This window comes from Sebastes fasciatus, chromosome 22 (assembly GCF_043250625.1).
Source record: "Sebastes fasciatus isolate fSebFas1 chromosome 22, fSebFas1.pri, whole genome shotgun sequence".
NCBI classification, from domain to species: domain Eukaryota; kingdom Metazoa; phylum Chordata; class Actinopteri; order Perciformes; family Sebastidae; genus Sebastes; species Sebastes fasciatus.
The window spans coordinates 2523271-2546271 of NC_133816.1; the positions used below are offsets into that span (position 1 = coordinate 2523271).

The following is a 23001-nucleotide window of genomic DNA, read 5'->3' on the forward strand; positions in this document are numbered from 1 at the left end:
TCACGTGACGGACACAGAAGTTGTCGTACCGCTGTTTGGTCGCTACGAAAATGGGCATCAAGTCATATCATTCAGTTATCATGTCATATGCAGACGCTCTTCCTGAGGGCTCGGTTTTAATAGGGTAACTTTATTAACTTATTTAGAAATATGTGGAAGTAAACAGCAAAACTCCATCGTTCCACAGGGTGGAGCTGCGACACAAAGCAGAGCAGAAAGATATATTTAAATGTGTTAATCTACAGTTATGTTGTCATGAACTGAACTATTCTGCAGAGGCACTTTGGGTTCAGAATATATGAATGAATAAAAAAAGACAAAATCAGATGCAGGTCCAGGTGGTGAACCTCTGTGGATCATCAGGACACGGCTGATCCTCTCAACACATCCACTTTTCTGATCACTCACTCTGACAGAGATCAATCCCATCTGATGAGAGAAGAAGAGAACAGAAGTCATGAATCAGTGTTTACAGAGACTCTCTTCATCAGCTGTCAGTCACTGATGCAGCACACTGTTCATTTATAAAACTATCATTAGCAGAACCAACCTCCATATCTCCGCTCACTACTCAATATCTCCAACAGGAACCGCAATTTATCTTCTAGCTAATTCATCAGTATGGTCGTTCCTAAAGTCTGCACCTCCTCTGGTCCTCACTCATTCCAGTGTGCTGCTCCTAGTGACTGGAACGAGTTAATAAAGACACTAAACCTCCACACCCTCATCCCGTTACCCTCCTTTAATAGCTCTATGGGCAGACCACATCATGGTTACTAAATGTAACCACGGTTCTATGAAATAAGAGCCAGTGATCTGAGGCTTCAGTCAGACTGATCTCAGAGCTGTGACAGAGATGAACTGATCAATGAGAGAACAAAGACTTTATGATCAGATCTGATGGTACAACAGTTTGATGGATGAGGACCACTGTTTCTATACATGTTGTGATGCTGTCAGCTGTAATCCAGCTTTATTTCCTGGAGACATGAACACAACAACAACATCTTCTTCACATCAACTCTAACACATGATCACAACAAGCTTCTGGCTGATCTGATTGGCTGACTGTTCTCTCTCTCTCTGTGTGTCACCGTTCTCCTCTCACAGCTTAACGGAGGAAACACATCACAACAATACTACTAAAACCAGCATGGACCGACTCCGACACTCTACTGACCTCAGAGTCTCCAGTCTACAGTCTGGACTCTTCACCAGATCAGACAGCAGCTTCACATCTGATTCCTTCAGGCTGTTGTTACTCAGATCCAGCTCTCTCAGATGGGAGGGGTTGGACTTCAGAGCTGAGGCCAGAGAAGCACAGCTGATCTCTGACAAACTGCAGCGATACAATCTGAATAAAGAATAAATGATGAAGATAAAAATCACTTTATAATCCAGTCAGATGTGTTCATCATCCAAATGTCACATCAACATTCATACACCTGTTCATGTCAACACACATCAATAACATGCTGCTGATCTCAGTCTTCATCTATGTGTGTGTGTGCTGAAGGATCAATATCAATGATCAGACATTATTTGTGGAACACGTTGAAACAAACAGAAACCAGAGAAATATTTCTACTTCATGAAGTAAACTTGATCAATTTAGAACCAATATTAGTTCAGAGGATCTTCTGTATCCAGATGTGACCATTTACCAACAATGATAAACATTCATTTACTTTAACAACTAACAGTGGACATTTTCTACACTTTCTTTAAGAAACACAAGTCTTTAGTGACTGCAGACTGAATTTAGTTCAAGAAACATGAAAATATGAAGAAAAGGACATTAACAACTTTATGGATGTAAGTTATGTTTGTAAATAAATCAGGTTCAATTGTTAATTAAACATATAAGATATCTAACAGTAACAGAGAGTCAGTGAACTGACCTCAGAGTCTCCAGTCTACAGTGTGGACTCTCCAGAAAACCACACAGGAGCTCCATTCCTGAATCCTTCAAGTTGTTGTTGAAGCTCAGATCCAGCTCTCTCAGATGGGAGGGGTTGGACTTCAGAGCTGAGGCCAGAGAAGCACAGCTGATCTCTGACAACCAGCAGAGACTCAATCTGAATAAAGAATAAATGATGAAGATAAAAATCACTTTATAATCCAATCAGATGTGTTCAGGTTTTAAATGTGTAGCTCAACATTACTATGTCCTAATCAATGATCTTTTCCCTAAAATGAGTAGAGTGACTTTGTCATTGTGTTATTGTGGATCATCATAATGTCAGCCTTCTACAGACATCATCCAGATGTCACCACAACATTCATACACCTGTTCATGTCAACACACATCAATAACATGCTGCTGATCTCTGTCAAGTCTGGAATTAGAGGATCAATATCAAATCAGACTTGTTGGACTTCATTACTTCATTTATTACATGGCCTTCTTCTCACTGTATCTGGGAGATTAGCAGGTTTATGTCATTAACAGGAAAGGTCCACATTTGTTCAAGTGTGTCTATAAACAACAGCCACATGTCATATGTACATTAAAAGAGTTATTGGTGGCAGTAATCATTCCTCCTGTGAAGTGGGCCCTTCATAACACAACTACACTGTAAGAAATTACTTCATAAATTCAACTGAAACTAATATGAAGATTCAGCCGTCTGAGTCAGACAAATCAAATGAGAGTTTACTAGGGCTGGGACGATTCAACTATCCCCTGATTCAATATGTATTGTGATTTTTAAGTATTGTGATTCAATTTTGCAATTTATTTAGATTTTTGTTAACTTTTTTTAACACTAGACCATGGGAAAAAGTTGAATTATACACTTCTAGGGACTTTTAATTTGGAAAATATCTAAATGAATCCAGTAAAATTGTTTGATTTTCAGCATGTATGTAGTCAGAGATGTCCTGAAGTCAAATATATCAGTTATTGACAGGAAGTATTTATTAAATTTTTTCCAGCAAAACCCAAAAATCAAAGGCTAAATACATTTAACATAAATGTCAGTATATGGGTGCTCTACAGTTGTAGAGTCGGCCCATTTCACCACGGAGATAAGAGCGACGGCCAGCTCGACCGCCACGTTACCGCGATACGATAACGTTTCCTGTCCGTGACAGAGTTAGCATGCAGCTTTAGCCGTGATGTCTAGCTCTGCTTTTCCTGTCAATGTGTGAAACCCAAAGTGTTTCCATCCTTTACTGGATGTGTAGTGTTTACCACGCTGGATTTAACATGTGAGGGTGCAGGTCGTATCCACGCCGACCCTCCAACGTTTTATACTTTCTCGTTTCGGCTCGCTGTGGTTTGTTTTGGTTGGAACAGATATGAAGTCACGTTACTCAGACTACAACAATAAAAGCGGTAACTTCCTTCTACCTCCACATAGACTCAAATGGAGCAAATATATAGATTCTGGCATTAAAAAAAATTCTAAATCGTAAAGACAAAATGCGACACAAAGGTGAATTGATTTTTTTTCCCGCCCCTAGTGTTTACCAAAGTTACAGACTGTTTAGTACCAAATTCCCTCTTTGAGTTACTAATCCTCCTGCAGCTCAACAAGGAAACTGTCAAACACAACATACTGACTGGATACATACTAAGGCTGGGCAATATATCCATATTATATCGATATCGTGATATGAGACGAGATATCATCTTAGATTTTGGATATTGTTTTATCGTGATATGGCATCAGTGTCGTCTTTTCCTGGTTTTAAAGGCTACATTTCAATAAAGTGATGTAATTATCTGAACTTACCAGACTGTTCTAGCTGTTCTATTATTTGTCATTTACACTTCGTCATGAGATCCACATCACTGATGATTATTTATCAAAAATCTCATTGTGTAAATAATTTGTAAAATCACCAATGGTCAATCCTACAATATCGTCGCAATATCGATATCAAAGTATTTGGTCAAAAATATTGTGATATTTGATTTTGTCCAAGTCACCCAGCCCTAATACGTCTAACTCAGACTGCTGAAGCCTCCGATTAGTTTAAGATCAACTTTACAGGTCATTTTACACAGAACAAGACGGTGGATTTAGTCCTCATCTCGTAACACTCAGGTTAAACGGGGATTGCTTCACAGACAGAAGGAATGATGACAGACATCAATAACTCTTTGAATGTACATATGAACATGTGAGTATTGTATTCAGATAGACTTGAGAAAAATATGAACCTGCAAAGATGTTTCTGATGCAGAATATTTATTTGGTTTTTGATGCAATCTAAATGTCTGTGGCTTCAAATAATTAGACAATGCTGACATGAAAACAGAGCACAGTTAGATCTGCTGTCAACAAGAACGTGGGAATAACTTAGAACCATAGAAACCTCTAATTAGATGGTGTCGCTCATAATCATCACTTATGTGCCTTTAAGTTGGTGCAATACGTGTTTGTTGAAGAGTGCTGCACCTTTAGACATGTTCAAATAGAGAGCTACAGGAATGAGTCCTAAAACCCAGAGATGAGTCAGCATTTTAGCACTTCCTGTTCCCTCGTCTGGAGGTCAATGGGTTTTTAGTTAGATGCCTGAAATAAGGTTTGTGGTTAAAGGTCCAGTGTGTAGGATCTGGCGGTATCTAGTGGTGACGTAAGGAGATTGCAACCAACTGAAGCTTCTCCTGTGTGCGTAGAGAGTTTGTGTAAAAACTACATAAACTACAGTCAGTGAACTGACCTCAGAGTCTCCAGTCTACAGTTTGGACTCTCCAGTCCAGCAGAAAGCAGCTTCAGTCCTGAATCCTTCAGGTCGTAGTTGCCACCCAGGTTCAGCTCTCTGAGATGGGAGGGGTTGGACTTCAGAGCTGAGGCCACAACTTCACAGTGAGTACTTGAGAGTCTACAGTCAGAAAGTCTGTTATGACACAAAAATGACAAAATATGTTATTATGAAAGAGGACAGTTTATATTTACTTCATGCATTTGATGACTAAACAGTTTGATAGATACTTCTTTGATTAACATTTGCTCCTCACATCAGTGGTTCAGCTAATCTTATCTCACTGTCTGACATGAAACAATAATTCTCATCACTCTCTCTCAAACCTGCAGACTTTTAATCTTTGTTTTTCTTTAATCTTGCAGATGAAGAGAGAGAACATGTAGTTACATTGAGGCTTCCCTAATGTCCAGTCTGTCAGTGTGATCTGATCCCAGGTCTGTCTCCACAAAGTTAGCATGAGGCCTTCTTGATTAGAAAAGCATTTTTAAAACTCAGTGAATAAGTAATAATAATACAGTTGATAAAGTTGACCTCTCTTTGCTGCTACCTGCTGCTGTCAGGTTCACGTCCATAAATGGGAAAATTCAGTGACTGCTGCCAAACGGTAGAGAAATGAAACAAATCGTGTAATAATATTAGATCTGTACATAATCAAACATTCATATAATTAGATATTTTGATGACTGCATGGCGTTTTGTCATTAACACTCTTTTCTGAGCATCAAACGTATTCAGCTCACAAACACAATTAATGAACCAATAAGGTTTCATTATTTTAAACATAATGTCATCAGAAAGATGTTATCAGTGTTTCAGCATTAAAACACAACATTGATCTTTGGTGTGTATAAGATCTCTTAAAAAGTCTGAATTTTACCATTCTGCTGTTATACAGACGTAGGCAAAATTGTTGGTACTCTTCCGTTAAAGAAAGAAAAACCCACAAAGGTCACTGAAATAACTTGAAACTGAGAAAAGTAATAATAAATACAAATTTATTGAAAATTAACTAATGAAAATGAGACATTGCTTTTGAATTTTGGTTCAACAGAATCATTTTAAAAAAACAAACTAATGAAACTGGCCTGGACAAAAATGATGGTACTCTTAACTTAATATTTAGTTGCACAACCTTTTGAGGCAATCACTGCAAACAAGTGATTTCTGTAACTCTCAATGAGACTTCTGCACCTGTCGACAGGTATTTTGGCCCACTCCTCGTGAGCAAACTGCTCCAGCTGTCTCAGGTTTGAAGGGTGCCTTCTCCAGACTGCATGTTTCAGCTCCTTCCACAGATGTTCAATAGGATTTAGATCCGGGCTCATAGAAGGCCACTTCAGAATAGTCCAATGTTTAGTTCTTAGCCATTCTTGGGTGTTTTTAGCTGTGTTTTGGGTCATTATCCTGTTTGAGGACCCATGACCTGCAACTGAGACCAAACTTTCTGACACTGGGCAGCACATTTCGCTCCAGAATGCCTTGATAGTCTTCAGATTTCATTGTACCCTGCACAGATTCAAGACACCCTGTGCCAGATGCAGCAAAGCAGCCCCATAACATAACCGAGCCTCCTCCATGTTTCACATTAGGTACAGTGTTCTTTTCTTTGGATGCTTCATCTCTTCGTCTGTGAACATAGAGCTGATGTGACTTGCCAAAAAGCTCCAGTTTTGTCTCATCTGTCCAAAGGACATTCTCCCAGAAGCTTTGTGGCTTGTCAATATGCATTTTGGCAAATTCCAGTCTCGCTTTTTTATGATTTGGTGTCCTCCTGGGTCGTCTTCCATTAAGTCCACTTTGGCTCAAACAGTGACGGATGGTGCGATCTGACACTGATGTACCTTGACCTTGGAGTTCACCTCTAATCTCTTTGGAAGTTGTTCTGGGCTCTTTGGTTACCATTCGTATTATCCGTCTCTTCGATTTGTCATCAATTTTCCTCTTGCGGCCACGTCCAGGGAGGTTGGCTACAGTCCCATGGACCTTAAACTTCTGAATAATATGAGCAGCTGTAGTCACAGGAACATCAAGCTGCTTGGAGATGGTCTTATAGCCTTTACCTTTAACATGAAGGTCTATAATGTTCTTTCTAATCTCCTGAGACAACTCTCTCCTTAGCTTTCTGTGGTCCATGTTCAGTGTGGTACACACCATGATACCAAACAGCACAGTGACTACTTTTCACCCTTTAAATAGGCAGACTGACTGTGTAAGTGCCGTTGCATAAATGTGTTCATGATATATAATTAGTAATTGATCCCATAAGTTCATGCAATAAATAAATAAATAGATAATTCATTTAATGTAAGGTTAAAAATTTAAATATGATGTGAGTAAAATTATTTGTTTCATACAGTTCAAAATGTGTAACAGGTAGAAGTGTTTCAGTCAAAAGTACATTAGTCCACTGTGTTTTACGTTCCGCCCCGGAACCAATGTTCCCTGTGTAGTACCACTACGACGGAATTCATTGAGGGACTAAAACAATCCAACGTAAGTGAAGGAGCAGATGCCTTTCGCGGGCTCTGTAAAGTGTTTAAAGCTATGATTATCGACGTCTGAAGCTAAAAGCAGACAGTCAAAGAGACTTTCAAAAGGACTTTCATGGACTCAAGAACCTCTTTTCATGACAAGCGGCCAACGAGGTATTGTTGTTCTACCTGTAAATGCAATTTAACTCATGTTCCCGCCAATTTGTATTTCCTTTGTTCTCATGCCGATATGCTTGTGCTATGTTGATTCGTAGTTTTCACGGCGTGTGCATGACGTGACTCAGAAGTGAAGCATCAGAGAAAGACGTGTCCAAGCAATAAACGCCCGTATCAAAGAACCGACCTGTGTCTGTGTTGTTGTGAAGAGAGCTACAGTGAAAACTCGCCTGCTCAACACCGTAGGAGAGACGACACCGCAGCGGGTAACGGCGCGACGGAGATCCAGCAACAGATAAGCAAAGCCCATGGCGCATTGTTGCCATAGCAACCTCAAGCAACGGTGATTAGACTGTGTTGAAAGCGCAGTGTTTCATGCTGAAGCCAAGAAGTGCTCTACCACAATCTTCAAGTGAAAGTGGTGTGAGAAGTGGTTCAACTTGGAAACAGCAACTAAGGACTCATGTCTATTAACCTTTTACAGTGTGCTTAGCCTATGTGTTTGGGGATAAATCTAATGTGCTGGTGTTCGTGGTTGTTACATGTTATAAGGTTTAAAGGGGAACTCCATCCCTTAAGTGAGGTTTAACAGTAATATGAATCCATAAGTAAGTGAAAGTCCTTTGTAAAGATTAAAGGAAATAGGACATTAAGATTTGTAAAATTGTGCATTTTACGAAAGTAACCAAGTTTAAAGGGCAACTTAAGTGAAATTTAAAGGGTTACTCTATTGATAGTGAAAACTTTTCTTATGTGAAGGATAAATGATTTAATGCATTTCTCAGCATATTAGCTCTGAAATTAAGGTTTGTTTGCATATTTGTGCCAAAAGTGATTTCAAATCTTATTTTTTTGTTTCGAAATTGAAGTCCACTTGAAGTTTAGATAACTTTAAATGTTGATACAGTTGTCTTGATACAATATTGAAGTCTATATTAAAATGGTTAGGCTTCTCATATAGTCTTCACACAGTTACCAAGGATTTCATACAGTTAACAACCGTCCTTGTTACTCACATTTAGGCTTGCTGTAACTTACATGTACACATAGTCTAATAGAAATCCAATTCAATATTTGCACATACTCTTTAGCCATTCAAGTTATCTCAAAATGTCAGTTTCAAGCACTGAGACCTGCCTTGAAAATGCCAAATTACCCACTCAACCAAAAGCTACAGACACTGAATCTGAAGAAGAAGTGGAAGGGTTTCGAAGAAGTGAAAGAACACGAACCCTGACAGAGAAAGGAAGAGAACTTGAAAGGGAAAGGCTTAAGAGTGTACAACGCAGGTTCAGAATCGTTTATGAGAAGTGGAGGTATCATGCAAGAATAGGCAAGGAAATATTGATTGATGAAGCTTCCAACGATGAATTGAATGAACTAGTTGAGAACATAGAAAGCACATGTTCTGATATAAAGGTAATTTATGAAGAGTTACGACGAACACAAGCTCCTGAACCAGAACTGCGACGCAGAGTTGACACATGCATGTCGCTTTCAGGATTCATTATTCAAAAGGCAAAAAGGCAATTTAAAGGGCCTACAGCAGATGAAGAAGAAGAATCTTGGCCTGATGTTGGTTCGATCCTAGACTCAACAGGTTCTTTATCAAGACCACTGTCTCGTCAATCAAAATGTGGTTCTACGCGGTCTAGCATCTACTCAGTCAAAAGAAATGAAGCTGTGGCTGAAGCTGCCGCGTCTCAGGAAGTTTTAGCAGTGTTGGCTGAACAAGAAAAGGAAGTGACAGAACTTCAAAGGCTCGAGGCTGAAGATAAACAGCAACTGGCACAATTTGAATCTGAGAACCTAGCCAGGCAACAGGTAATGCAAGACAAGCGTAGAAAGCTTGAGCGCCTACAGGAAGTCAAGAAGTTGAACGCTGCAAGAGCTCGAGTAAAGGTCTACAATCAAGTTGAAGAAAACTTTGAAGCTATTGACTTGCCGCAAGATGTTGAACCAGCAGGAGAAAGCCAAGTTCTAAACCTCACGATTCCTACAGTCATTCCTCAATCACTGCCAGTTGTAACACCAACCCTAAATGCCTCAAGTCCCCCATTCGTTCCTCGACCCCTACCAGTTACAGGTCAAGCTCCAACAACTTTAACATCCATGTCTCAAGTGCAGAACAGCTCTGATTTGGTCAGCATGCTAGCAGAAGCTATAAGTGCCAATCGTCTTCCAACACCAGAGCCTACATTGTTCACTGGAGATCCTTTGAAATTCAAAGACTGGCGACTATCCTTTGAAACATTAATAGATAGGAAAAACATTCCAAAGACTGAAAAACTTTATTACCTAAGAAAGTACTTGGGTGGCAATGCAAAGAAAGCAGTCGAAGGATTTTTCCTACTGGGCACCGAAGCAGCGTACGACGCAGCCTGGCAGCTGTTGGAAAAACGTTTTGGAGACCCATTCATTATAGGGAAGTCCTTCAGAGATAAGCTGCACGGATGGCCAAAAATAAGCTCTAAAGATGGTTGTGAGCTAAGAGAACTTACAGACTTCCTCAGGACCTGCGAGGCAGCAATGTCCCACATAAAGTCATTGGAAGTTCTCAATGACTGCAATGAGAATCAAAAAATTCTGCTGAAATTGCCAGATTGGTTGGCGTCCAGATGGAGCCGCAAAACGATTGAAGTCAGACAAGCAAATGCTGAGTACCCACCATTCAAAGAGTTTGTAGACTTTGTATCGAAGGAAGCAGATATTGCTTGTGATCCCATAACCTCGATACAAGCGCTCAAGAGTATGGAAAGCGAGAAACCAAAATATTCACGAAGTCAAACCATTCAAGCAAAGACACTGTCCACAAACACAACACAGGGCAGCATTCCGACATGCATCTTCTGCGAAAGAATAGGACATGTTCTTGCCAAGTGCAGAAGGTTCGTTGAAAAGACAGTTCAAGAGCGTGTCAAGTTTGTGTATGCAGAGAAGCTTTGTTTTGGATGTTTGAAGACTGGTCATCACTCAAGAAAGTGTGATAACAAGAGCACATGTGAAAGGTGTCAGAAAAAACACCCAACATGTTTGCATGATGACAAGTTCAAAGATCAAAGGTCGACAGCTCCAAAGGGAGCAGACAACTCAAAGTACAACGTAGACACCAAAGAAATAGCTGCAACCGCAACTACCAACAGAGTCATGCAAGACGGCCAAAGCACACAAACGTCTTCAATCATACCAGTTTGGGTCTCATCCACTAAACAGCCAGATCAAGAAGTTCTTGTCTATGCACTCTTAGACACGCAAAGCGATACAACCTTTATCCTGGACGAAGTGGCCCAAGACCTCAATACAAACAAGGAGAACGTTAGTTTGCGACTGTCTACAATGTCAACAAAGTCGACAGTCATACCCTGCCAGAAACTGTCAAATCTACAAGTAAGAGGATACAACTTGGAAAAGAGGATTCAATTGCCATCACTTTTCACACGAGAGTTCATTCCAGCAGAAAGGTCGCACATTCCGACTTCTGAAACAGCTCTAAAATGGCCTCATCTTGAACAATTGTCAGACAAGATTCCACCACCATTGGATTGCGAGGTAGGCCTTCTGATTGGCTATAACTGTCAACAAGCCCTTCTTCCAAGAGAGATCCTGTCCGGTGAAGAAAATTATCCATATGCACAGCGGACTGATCTTGGCTGGAGCATTGTTGGCTGCTCAAATCCAGCAACTGACTACGGTGATGCTATAGGAACCAGTCACAGAGTCATAGTGCGACAAGTGACACCTGCTGTGCAACCATCAGTTGAGCTAAAGAAAGAAGTGCACTTTGTGTGTAAAACTCAAGTCAAAGAGATAAATCCAACAGACATCATCAAGGCTCTCGAAGCTGACTTCACAGAGCACAATGCAGACGATAACCTAGTCTCTCAGGAAGACCTTCTCTTCTTGTCTAAAGTGAAAGAAGGTATAAGGCAGAAAGAAGATGGCCACTATGAACTCCCACTTCCTTTCAAGACAGACAAACCTAATCTCCCATGTGAAGAGGAAATGGTGGGAGAAGTAGAAACGACCGACCCTGAGCTTCGCAAAGCACATGTTCACGCAGTCAAGACGAAAGAAATGGATTCAATGGCGAACCGCTTCACTAAGTTTTCTGACTGGTCCAGAGCCGTGAGAGCAGTCGCCAGGCTCAAGAGATATGTCAGAGAATTCAAGGCACTTCAGAAAAGAACGAACGAAGCAACCAGTCTTGAAGAAAGAAGAGAAGCAGAAATCTTCATTATCAAGTTGGTGCAAGAAGAAGCCTTTGCTGAAGACATTCAAAAAATCAAACTCCAGAAAGAAAACACCCTGAACAAGCACAACAAGTTACACCAGTTGAATGCTTTCTTGGACAAGAACAATGTCCTCAGGGTGGGAGGACGGTTATCCCGATCAGCCTTACACCATGATGTAAAGCATCCCGCAATACTTCCGAAGAAATCTCATGTGTCAGCCCTGCTCATCAAACATCATCATGAATGTATACACCACCAAGGAAGAGGCATGACTATGAACGAGTTGCGTGCAAACGGAATATGGATCTTAGGATGCAGAAATGCTGTCTCCTCACACATTTACAAGTGTGTAAAATGTAGAAGATACAGAAGAACTACAGAGGTTCAACAAATGGCGGATCTGCCGGAAGAGAGAACTGAGACATCCCCTCCCTTTACCTACTGCGGCATCGATTGTTTCGGCCCTTTCATCGTAAAGGAAGGAAGAAAGGAATTAAAACGATATGGATTGTTGTTTACCTGCTTATGCTCGAGAGCAGTACATATAGAAACACTTGACGACTTGACAACAGACGCCTTCATGAATGCGCTGCGCACATTTGTAGCCATCAGAGGACCTGTACGTCAATTAAGATGCGACCAGGGAACAAATTTCATGGGCGCCAAGAGAGTGTTTTCTGAGTTGCTCAAGGGAATGGATCAAGAACGTCAAAGAGCTATCGGTTGTGAATTTGTGATGAACGTCCCATCGGCAAGCCATATGGGTGGAGTCTGGGAGCGCCAAATTCGAACAATCCGAAGCATTCTAACTGTCATGCTTGATAAGTCAGCAAGCAGACTCGACACTACAACTCTGAGGACGTTTCTTTACGAAACAATGGCTATAATCAACAGCAGGCCACTAAGTGTCGAACATCTTCACGATCCTACCGGCCCAGAACCTCTCACACCCAACCATATACTAACCATGAAATCACCAGTCATTCTGCCCCCTCCTGGACAATTCTGCAAAGAAGACCTCTATCTGTGTAAAAGGTGGAGAAGAGTGCAGTTCCTAGCCAACGAATTTTGGCAAAGATGGAAGAGGGAATATCTGCTCAACCTTCAACAACGACAGAAATGGCAAAGAACATCCCGGAATTCACAAGTAGATGACATTGTGATTCTACAAGATGACAGCTCACCAAGAAACGAGTGGAAGCTCGCCAGAGTTGTGGAAGCTCACCCCAGTGCAGACGGCATGGTGCGAAAGCTGAAGCTACTAGTCAGCGACACTACATTTGATAAAGGAAAACCACATACTAGATCAGTTTACCTTGAAAGGCCTATTCACAAAGTAGTTACCTTGCTAGAGGCCAACTAAGTCACATACATAAGATCAGTCATTCCGACTTAAAACACTTTATTGAATCTTTTCATAATCTTTGTTTTAAAGAAAATCCCACATTCAGAGTTAATGAGTGATTTGGTGGGAGTGTAAGTGCCGTTGCATAAATGTGTTCATGATATATAATTAGTAATTGATCCCATAAGTTCATGCAATAAATAAATAAATAGATAATTCATTTAATGTAAGGTTAAAAATTTAAATATGATGTGAGTAAAATTATTTGTTTCATACAGTTCAAAATGTGTAACAGGTAGAAGTGTTTCAGTCAAAAGTACATTAGTCCACTGTGTTTTACGTTCCGCCCCGGAACCAATGTTCCCTGTGTAGTACCACTACGACGGAATTCATTGAGGGACTAAAACAATCCAACGTAAGTGAAGGAGCAGATGCCTTTCGCGGGCTCTGTAAAGTGTTTAAAGCTATGATTATCGACGTCTGAAGCTAAAAGCAGACAGTCAAAGAGACTTTCAAAAGGACTTTCATGGACTCAAGAACCTCTTTTCATGACAAGCGGCCAACGAGGTATTGTTGTTCTACCTGTAAATGCAATTTAACTCATGTTCCCGCCAATTTGTATTTCCTTTGTTCTCATGCCGATATGCTTGTGCTATGTTGATTCGTAGTTTTCACGGCGTGTGCATGACGTGACTCAGAAGTGAAGCATCAGAGAAAGACGTGTCCAAGCAATAAACGCCCGTATCAAAGAACCGACCTGTGTCTGTGTTGTTGTGAAGAGAGCTACAGACTGATTACAAGTTTGAAGATACCTGTGATGCTATTTACAGGACACACCTTAGTTTAATATGTCCCTATGGTCAAATTATTTTCAATCTTTTCTAGGGCTACCATCATTTTTGTCTAGGCCAGTTTCATCAGTTTGTTTTTTAAAATGATTCTGTTGAACCACAATTCAAAAGCAACAGCTGATTTTCATTAGCTAATTTTCAGTACATTTTTATTTATTATTACTTTTGTCAGTTTCAAGTTATTTCAGTGACCATTGTGGGGTTTTCTTTCTTTAACGGAAGAGTACCAACAATTTTGCCTACGTCTGTATATTCATCAGACCGCTGTTATTGGTGGAAGCTGTGTATTTCCATCTTTTCTGAATCTGTCCAAGCATCTCCTGAAAAACACATAATCCACCAAAGAGCTTGTGTTAAAGTATTATTTTACCGTGTGTCTCTGTAACATGTTAAAGTGTTATTTTACCGTGTGTCTCTGTAACGTGTTAAAGTATTATTTTACCGTGTGTCTCTGTAACATGTTAAAGTATTATTTTACCGTGTGTCTCTGTAATGTGTTAAAGTATTATTTTACCGTGTGTCTCTGTAACGTGTTAAAGTGTTATTTTACCGTGTGTCTCTGTAACGTGTTAAAGTGTTATTTTACCGTGTGTCTCTGTAACGTGTTAAAGTGTTATTTTACCGTGTGTCTCTGTAACGTGTTAAAGTATTATTTTACCGTGTGTCTCTGTAACGTGTTAAAGTATTATTTTACCGTGTGTCTCTGTAACGTGTTAAAGTATTATTTTACTTTCTACAGTTACTGTGGTGTCTTCCTGATTTTAGCAGCTTTTCTTTCATCAACTTCTCAGAACTTAATCTGAATTTATTATCGTTTTCTAGGTTTTTGTTTTGGAGGGCAGGTGTGTTGCTCGGGACCCAACGAAGCACAATGTTGAGTGTGAAGTTGTTTGTACGAGCGGTTCTGGAGAAGGCTGCAAGCATTCGGCCCGTTCTGAACAGACGTGCTCTGAACGGACACTGCACCGTCTGGATTAAATCAGAAGAAGCAGAAACGAGAAATCGACTAGCACCCCCGCCTCGTCCTCCTCGCCGCCAGGAGGCTGCTTCGCCGGGAGTAGAGTGTGCGGCAGCTCCAGGAGACGTACCCCCAGTTAGCAGTTAGCTCAAATTCAGCCAGTGCAAACCCCAGCACCAGGACTCTGATCCCAGGACCGCCCCGACTCCCCGCCGGATCAGCAAACGTTCTGTTGCTGCCGTTACACCGGTTAGACCCAGCGCTCCACCAGACAGCTGATCTTTTGTTTTTGTAATTTGTTTTACCAGGTTCACATGTCGTCTCCATCACCCAGATAGATAAATAAGAAAAAACTGTAAAATGTAACAATTATTAGAAATAAATAGAATAAGTGTTCATTAACTTGACAGCTAGAAACACAACCTACTGAAACATTTTAACTCAACATTTGAAACAGCTCAAGAACATCTGTGACAAAATACAACTGACATATTTATGTAATAAACACGTGGAACACTTATCAGAATATTATATTTAAGAATAATTTATAGTGTGTTTATTTTAAGAACTAAACTACTAATCTACACTGATTTATAAAGTTAATCACATCTGGACTTACTCAGCTTTTCTGCAGTTCCTCACAGCTGGAATCAGTCTCCGTCGTCCCTCCTCTGTTGTCTTGTACTTCTTCAGGTCCAACTCATCCAGAACCTCCTCTGACATCTGCAGCATGTAGGCCAGAGCTGAGCAGTGGATCACAGAGAGTTCCTTCTCTGATCTGTTCTCTGACTTCAGGAACTCTTGGATCTCCTGATGTACCGAGTGGTCGTTCATCTCCGTCAGACAGTGGAAGATGTTGATGCTTCTGTCAGGAGAGATTTTATCTCTGTTCATCTCCTTCAGGTTGTTGATGATTCTCTGGATGATTTTTGGACTGTTGTCTGTCCGACCCAGCAGACCTCCTAAGAGCTTCTGGTTGGACTCCAGAGAGAGGCCATGAAGGAAGCGAACAAACAGGTCCAGGTGGCCATTTTCACTTTCAAGGGATTTCTCCATGGCTCTCTCCAGGAAGTCATCCAGGGTTGAATGATCATATGTTTCTCCCAGGAAGTCCTTCAGTACCTTTGTGTTCCTGTTTGTGTAAAAGTGGAACATGTAGACTGCAGCCAGAAACTCCTGAATGCTCAGGTGAACAAAGCAGTAGACTGTTTTCTGGAAGATCACACTCTCTCTTTTGAAGATCTCTGTACAAACTCCTGAGTACACCGAGGCCTCTGTGACATCCAGACCACACCGCTCCAGGTCTTTTTGGTAGAACATGATGTTTCCTTTCTCCAGCTGTTCAAACGCCAGCCTCCCCAGCTTCAGAAGAACTTCCCTGTCAGCCTCCGTCAGCTCCTGTGGACTCGTCTCACGTCCCTTACCATACTTCTGCTTCTTCCTCTTTGTCTGAACCAACAGGAAGTGTGAGTACATGTCAGTCAGGGTCTTGGGCAGCTCTCCTCTCTGGTCTGTAGTCAACATGTGGTCCAGAACTGTAGCAGTGATCCAGCAGAAGACTGGGATTAGACACATGATGTGGAGGCTCCTGGATGTCTTGATGTGTGAGATGATTCTGCTGGACAGCTCTTCATCACTGACTCTCCTCCTGAAGTACTCCTCCTTCTGGGCGTCAGTGAAGCCTCGTACTTCTGTTACCCTGTCAACACATGCAGGAGGGATCTGATTGGCTGCTGCAGGTCGGGAAGTTATCCAGACGAGAGCTGAGGGAAGCAGATTCCCCTGGATGAGGTTTGTCAACAGCACGTTGACTGATGACTTCTGGGTGACATCAGACACAACCTCGTTGTTCTTGAAATCCAGTGAAAGTCTGCTTTCATCCAGGCCGTCAAAGATGAACAGAACTTTACAGACAGCGAGCTTCTCTGCTGTGACCTTCTGTAATGTTGGATGGAAAACATGGAGCAGCATTAGAAGACTGTACTGCTCATCTCTGATCAAGTTCAGCTCCCTGAACGAAAGCAGAACCACCAGACTGACATCTTGGTTCTCCAAGCCCTCTGCCCAGTCCAGAGTGAACTTCTGCACTGAGAAGGTTTTTCCAACGCCAGCGACGCCGTTCGTCAGAACGACTCTGATGTGTCCCTGTTGGTCAGGTAAGGCTTTAAAGATGTCCTGGCCCTTGATTGGAGCGTCATGGAGGGTCTTCTTCTTGGACGCTGTCTCAAGCTGCATCACCTCATGTTGGGTATTAACCTCTTCACTCTGTCCCTCTGTGATGTAGAGCTCAGTGTAGATCCTGTTGAGGAGGGTTCCACTTCCTGTTTCATCAGTTCCTTCAGTCACACGTTCACATCTCTCCTTCAGACTGATCTTATGTTCATCTACAACCTCCTGCAGACCTCTATTCAGACTGATCTTATGTTCATCTACAACCTCCTGCAGACCTCTATCTGCTGAAAGAGAGAAACAAAGTTTAAGACAAAACAAAGAAACTCATTATTTCTAATGCCAATATGAAAATAATCAATATAAGAACATATAAAGAAGTAAAAGTTATAAAGTCATCTTCCCTTCTTGAAGTCAAAACTAACGTCAACGTGATTTTTATTTTTATTTTTAATAGTGTTTCAACAAGTCGCTCTGCAGGACCAGACGTGTGTTTGTAAGTTAGAGAAGGAGACTGTAGCAGGAAAGATAATGTTGTTCAAAGTCTGTGGCTCCTGTTCAGTTCAGTTCAGTTCAATTTATGTTTATATAGCGTCAAATCATAACAGAAGTTATCTTAAGATGCTTTTCATATAGAGCAGGTTTAGACCGTACTCTATCATTTAGAGACCCAACAAGAGATCCCCCATGAGCATGTACTGTTATACGACAATGACAAGAAGATAACTCCCCTTTCATCAGTGTGTCTGTCTGTCTGGGATAGAACAGTGATGTTGTTGCTTTACAGAGATTAATAGTTCTCCATCTATGCAGATGGAGAACAAACATCATTCTGATTGGTTGATGCAAAGACGGAGTGCTATCATAAAAACAAAACATACAAATATAACATTATTTCTTCTGGGTTCAGATTTTCTCTCAAAGGAGAACAAAGTACAAGTGATGCAGAGCAGATATGTATGATGGAGAAGATCTTAAACAGTTGTCACAACAATAGTCAGTGTATTAAAACAACAAGTTTCCAGACATGAAGACATCAGCAGACACATCTACAGTCTTACTTTGTACAGTGCTGGTCTGACTGGCTGTCTGAGGTCCAGGTCTTGTTCTGGTCTGACTCGTCTGCAGTCGAGGTCTTTTTCTGGATCTGGACATCGGCTCCTCCACAGAAGCATGACTCCTCTTCTTCTCTCTGTGGAGACATTACTTTATTACTAAAATCATTTGTTGATTGTTGGTGAAGAATATCCAGACTTGTCCGACACTGAAGCTCAGATGGTCATAGAGAAGAGTTAAAGTGTTGGTAGTGAATTCAGCATTCAGTCTGTGATGAACATTTTTCCTTTATTTGAACTCTCCTGCTTTAATAAACAAGAATTAGCTGCTTTTCCTGTCTGACTGTCTTATTAAACATTTAGTGATCTGGCTGAAGTTTCTTTATTAAAGAGGAACAACGGACATTTTTAAAACATTGATATTAATCTATTTTACAAGGAACACCAGAGTTACATGCTGTGTGTCTCAGACTGCTGGTCTACCTCAATATTTAGACCACTTCTAACCTCAGTTCAAACCTAACTAACTCAAACTAAACTACCCAAAATGACTGTGAATCAGTAAAGGACATAATCAGCTCTCTTTGGCCTCTTTTAAATCATTGATATTATTCTGGAGGCTATATAACATGATGGGAGGAAAAAGAACTGCAACTTGCTCATGGACCTCATACTGCGAGGGCACGCCGGGAAACCACGAGGTGGCAGCGTCACATGTCTCTCCTCTACAGTCCACAGGGAGGAAACGGACTCAGACACTTTGACAGTAAAGTAATAAAATGTTGGATTAACACTCACCCTGCCTCAGTCTACAGTCTTCATCCTTCTGCTCTGTTATTCATTTACAGGAAACCTTTGACCTTTGAGTTTATCTATGAGGGCGTGTGTATCACACAAAGCAGCTTTATAACACAGAGTGTTCATGAGAATCTCTTTTAGCTTGAACAGGTTGAATTAAAATGAGTTTTGATCAAATGTATCTCATTTTAATGTTTAAATCAATGTGGTTAAAAACTAATGTGCTTTTTCAGACTTATATGACTAAGATTCTCCTCAACATCTGAAAGAAAAAAACTACTGTCTGTTGCATAATAAAAAAATAATTTAAGCCATTTTCCTGAGCTGCAACTCTTTTTCATAATCCAAACATAGATGGTAGCCAGAAATGACACTTCTTCTTGCTCAGTTAGTACAACATGAAGCTGCATGTTGAGGAATATAACTCTTGTAGCAGAACGTTTAGTCTTCATCCTCAATGCATCATCATCCATCAGGTCAGCTCACAGTAGAAACAGTCTCTTACTTTGACTCTGAGGGTCCAGGTTCATTACTGAAGTCTGGAGGATAATCTATGGACCGGTCACTCTTCATAGACAGACAGCTGGGTACTGGAGACTCTGCTCTCTGTCTGGACTGAACTCTGCAAACACCAAGATGATTTACTTCATATCACATGAATCTCTTTTTAGGTCATTAAGGTCGCTCTAAACACACAAACTACTGCTGCTGTCGACAATAAGGAGGTTTAAAAGCTTGTTTTCTTAGGTTAGATTACATCTTCTCTAGGTGACTGACAGCTGTCACAGATACTAAGAGGAAGAGTTTATTTGATGAAGTCTGTTAAATGTTAGTCAGCAAATACATTTGTGTAGAAATCTGAATACAGCAGCTCTCTTACTTTGTGTCTGAGGGTGCAGGTTCATTACTGAAGTGTAGAGGAACATCTTTAGATATTGCTAAACCAAGCCCCCGGGAAGAGCGCCGGGATCTGAAGCTAATGTTTCGTAGTGGATAAAGGAGCGTTTCAGACAGAGGGTGAATACAGGTATATTCAGACAGACGGTATGAAACATAATGTAGCATTGTCAGGGTCAACGTAGGCTGCCCTGAACGTTTAAATACAGATCAATAAGATCACTTCCTGAACAGATTCCACCATCAGCAGATGGATTTATTAGTAGTTTAGCTTTATAAATCATGCTAACATCACATATCTGCTGGAGGTTGGTTCGCTTGCTTTCACACCAGAAACGAAACGCTCCCAGAGTTCACTTGGAAGACGACCGAGACCCAACTTTTAAGGTGGACCAGAGTTTGGTTGTTTGGTCTTCACCAGAGTTTGAATGAGCTTTCACACCGGCCCAAACAAACCGTACTAACAGTACAGACCTGAGTTTGTTTTAACCCAACAGAACGGGTCATGAGTGAAAGCAACCTGTTTCACTAGCAAGGGAGTAAATAGAGAGAGAAAAGCAGAACAAAGCGTAACCCGCTGACGGGAGCAGTTGATGATGATTATCTCCTTTAGTAGGTCATATATCACGGCTAGTTAGAGATACAACCCAAAGTTCTACCAAAGTTCAGCATCGCTTTAACTGTGATTAGAAGTTACTGGTGACCCAGACCTTTGTCCAGCGATATCTCTGTCTATTCTACTGCTAATGGAAATATTCATCCTTCTGCTCTGTGATTCATTTACAGGAAACATTTGACCTTTGAGTTCATCTATGAGGGCGTGTGTATCACACAAATCAGATTTATTGTCTGTTGCATAATAAAGAATAATTTAAGCCATTTTCCTGAGTTGCAACTCTTTTTCATAATCCAAACATAGATGGTAGCCAGAGATGACACTTCTTCTTGATCAGTTAGTACAACATGAAGCTGCATGTTGAGGAATATAAATCTGTTAGCAGAACGTTTAGTCTTCATCCTCAATGCATCATCATCATCCACCAGGTCAGCTTACAGTAAAAACAGTCTCTTACTTTGACTCTGAGGGTCCAGGTTCATTACTGAAGTCCGGAGGAATACCTATGGACCGGTCACTCTTCATAGACAGACAGCTGGGTACTGGAGACTCTGCTCTCGGTCTGGACTGAACTCTGCAAACATCAACATGATTTTATTCACATCACATGAATCCTTGATAAACTCTCTGATGACAAAGACATTTCAGTAGCTCTAAAAACACAAACTACTGCTACTGTCAATAATGTGCTTTAAAGTTTGGAGCTTCACTCCACCACGGAGTGGGGGGTGGCTTTAATTCTCTTTGTGTCGAGAAAAGTTTGTTAAACTTCAGTTAAATACATTTTAGTAGAAATTTTAAAATAGAAACACAAAATCAACAGAAAATTGGAAGAGGAAAGAGAAAATGAGTCCTATAAATGAGTTAGTAGCAGCTCTCTTACTTTGACTCTGAGGGTCCAGGTTCATTACTGAAGTTCAGAGGATACAACATGGACCCGTCACTCTTCATAGACAGACGACCGGAGACTAGAGACTCTGCTCTGTCCTCGTCTTCCTCCATCTTCTGATCTGAAGTCAGTCTGAGAGGTCAAACAGAAACACTGACTGTGAACATTTAACACACACAGTATACAGTATAATAAAACCAGCCAGCGCTCCACCTGGTCACTTCTCTTTAACTCTCTGCTTGTTTTCTTGGCTTACAGCAGGTTTAATGAGGATTATTCAGCCAGTCATGACTTTGTGTTCACAGAAGAATCAAACTGTTGAGTTCATTCTAACATTTCTCTCCTCTACAGTCCACAGGGAGGAAACTGACTCAGACACTTTGAGAGTGAAGTAATACAATGTTGGATTAACACTCACCCTGCTTCAGTCTTCTGTCTTCAGTCTTCAGTCTTCTGCTCCGTTATCTCAAAATGGAGTCAAACACTTTAAGAGTCAGGCTTATCTTCCTGTTCATGTACCTGGATCACCTGGTCAGTGTGGCTCCTCCCCTCTCCATTTACTGGAAGTCAGGTAAGTTTATCTGAGTGTGTGTGTGTGTGTGTGTGTGTGTGTGTGTGTGTGCTTTTTAATGTGATGTGTTTATGAGTGTCATGACCCGGCTCATGAGCCATGACAAGAGAGGTGTACAAGTTTATTATTAAACATACAATAACCAATCAATGCATGAATGAATGAATCAGTGTGATCAGCGTGTCAGCAGATGGATGAGTGGTTGTGTGGTGAATGAAGGGTGTAAAACCTGATCTAGTAACACAGCTGAAGCAACCAAACAAGAACATGGTGGTGTAGGAATGGAGAGATCTCAGCTTCATCTTTACATCATGTTCATAAATCTATTTAGTATAAAACTGAAGTAGTTTTTTCTGTTTTGTTTTCTTTTACAGATTTATACAAATAAAATTCTTCTGAATATCAGGATGAAAAAATAAAAAATAAAAAAATCATTTCAGCCATTTTCCTGCGTTGCAACTGTGCAACTCTTTTTCATAATCCAAACACAGATGGTAGCCAGAGATGACACATCTTATTGCTCAATTAGTACAATGTGAAGCACAATTTTAAAATGTATTATATCATCATATGAGTTACATTTCTTTATATTGATGTTTCTTCTGATATCATACTAAAGGTGTGAACGTTTCACTGTGTTTTACAGAAAAAGAGCAAGGATGTGCTGGATTTAGAAATACAATCACAACTTGGTAAAGTGATTAAAATGTGTTTTTATTTAGCAGCAGATGTTCAGAAGAGTCTTTGTGGAGTCTTTAAAACAGCTCTAAGTGTTGCTGATGAAGGACTTTATCAGAGAATAGTCTGCTTAGCTCTGTGACTGGAGTTTAAAGGTCAGACATGAGAGGCACAAACTGTAGTTACTGGGACTGTAACGTCTACTAGAACAGGGGTTCTCAACCTTTTGCAACTGAAGGCACACTTGTGATTGTCAAAACATTTCCGAGGACCACCTTCCCAAATAAATGAGTAAAAAACCTAACATGTTTATACAACAAATAATAAACTGGGCTGTAGATATGTGTTATGCCACGGTCAGCTGTAATGACCAAAATACATGTTCTGCTTACCCTCAGTGAGACACTTGGGCTTGCCTCTGGGAAATAATGAGATCAAGTCGTGGTGGGATGGGTGAGAGGCTGACACGCAGAGTAGCATTCAAAGTTGCTTTCAGTTTGTTCCTTGCCTTTGATTTGGTGACAGTCACAATGGAAAACCCTGACTCACATAAATAGGTGGTGGTGAAAGGCAAC

The 23001-nt window shown here is 40.8% G+C and overlaps 2 protein-coding genes and 2 long non-coding RNA genes across 22 annotated transcripts in view; 2 read left to right on the plus strand and 2 right to left on the minus strand.

Annotated features, from left to right (window-relative positions):
- The window catches only part of LOC141760393 (NLR family CARD domain-containing protein 3-like), a 152634-nt gene that overhangs the window by 95562 nt on the left and 34071 nt on the right, over positions 1–23001 (minus strand). The window lies entirely within an intron of this gene.
- Positions 111–22064, minus strand: LOC141760397 (NLR family CARD domain-containing protein 3-like). Of its 12 annotated transcripts, none has more exons than XM_074623189.1 (10): positions 21596–22064; positions 21172–21309; positions 20746–20862; positions 19281–19397; positions 17984–18114; positions 15373–17206; positions 4675–4851; positions 1902–2078; positions 1172–1354; positions 111–429 (listed from the first exon to the last, which is right to left on the minus strand). In XM_074623189.1, exons 2-10 carry the CDS (start codon positions 21288–21290, stop codon positions 420–422), a joined length of 2865 nt encoding a protein of 954 aa, XP_074479290.1. In that variant the 5' UTR covers positions 21291–21309; positions 21596–22064; the 3' UTR covers positions 111–419. The 12 variants fall into 12 exon arrangements, with proteins under 12 accessions (XP_074479290.1, XP_074479289.1, XP_074479292.1 ...); XM_074623188.1 differs by having other exon boundaries at positions 15373–17209; positions 21596–22002; XM_074623191.1 differs by having other exon boundaries at positions 1181–1354; positions 15373–17209; positions 21596–21998.
- Positions 6933–7549, plus strand: LOC141760426 (uncharacterized). Its single transcript, XR_012592353.1, has 2 exons — positions 6933–7364; positions 7466–7549. It is a non-coding gene; the product is annotated as an uncharacterized LOC141760426 (long non-coding RNA).
- On the plus strand, positions 13018–13696 carry LOC141760427 (uncharacterized). Its single transcript, XR_012592354.1, has 2 exons — positions 13018–13511; positions 13613–13696. It is a non-coding gene; the product is annotated as an uncharacterized LOC141760427 (long non-coding RNA).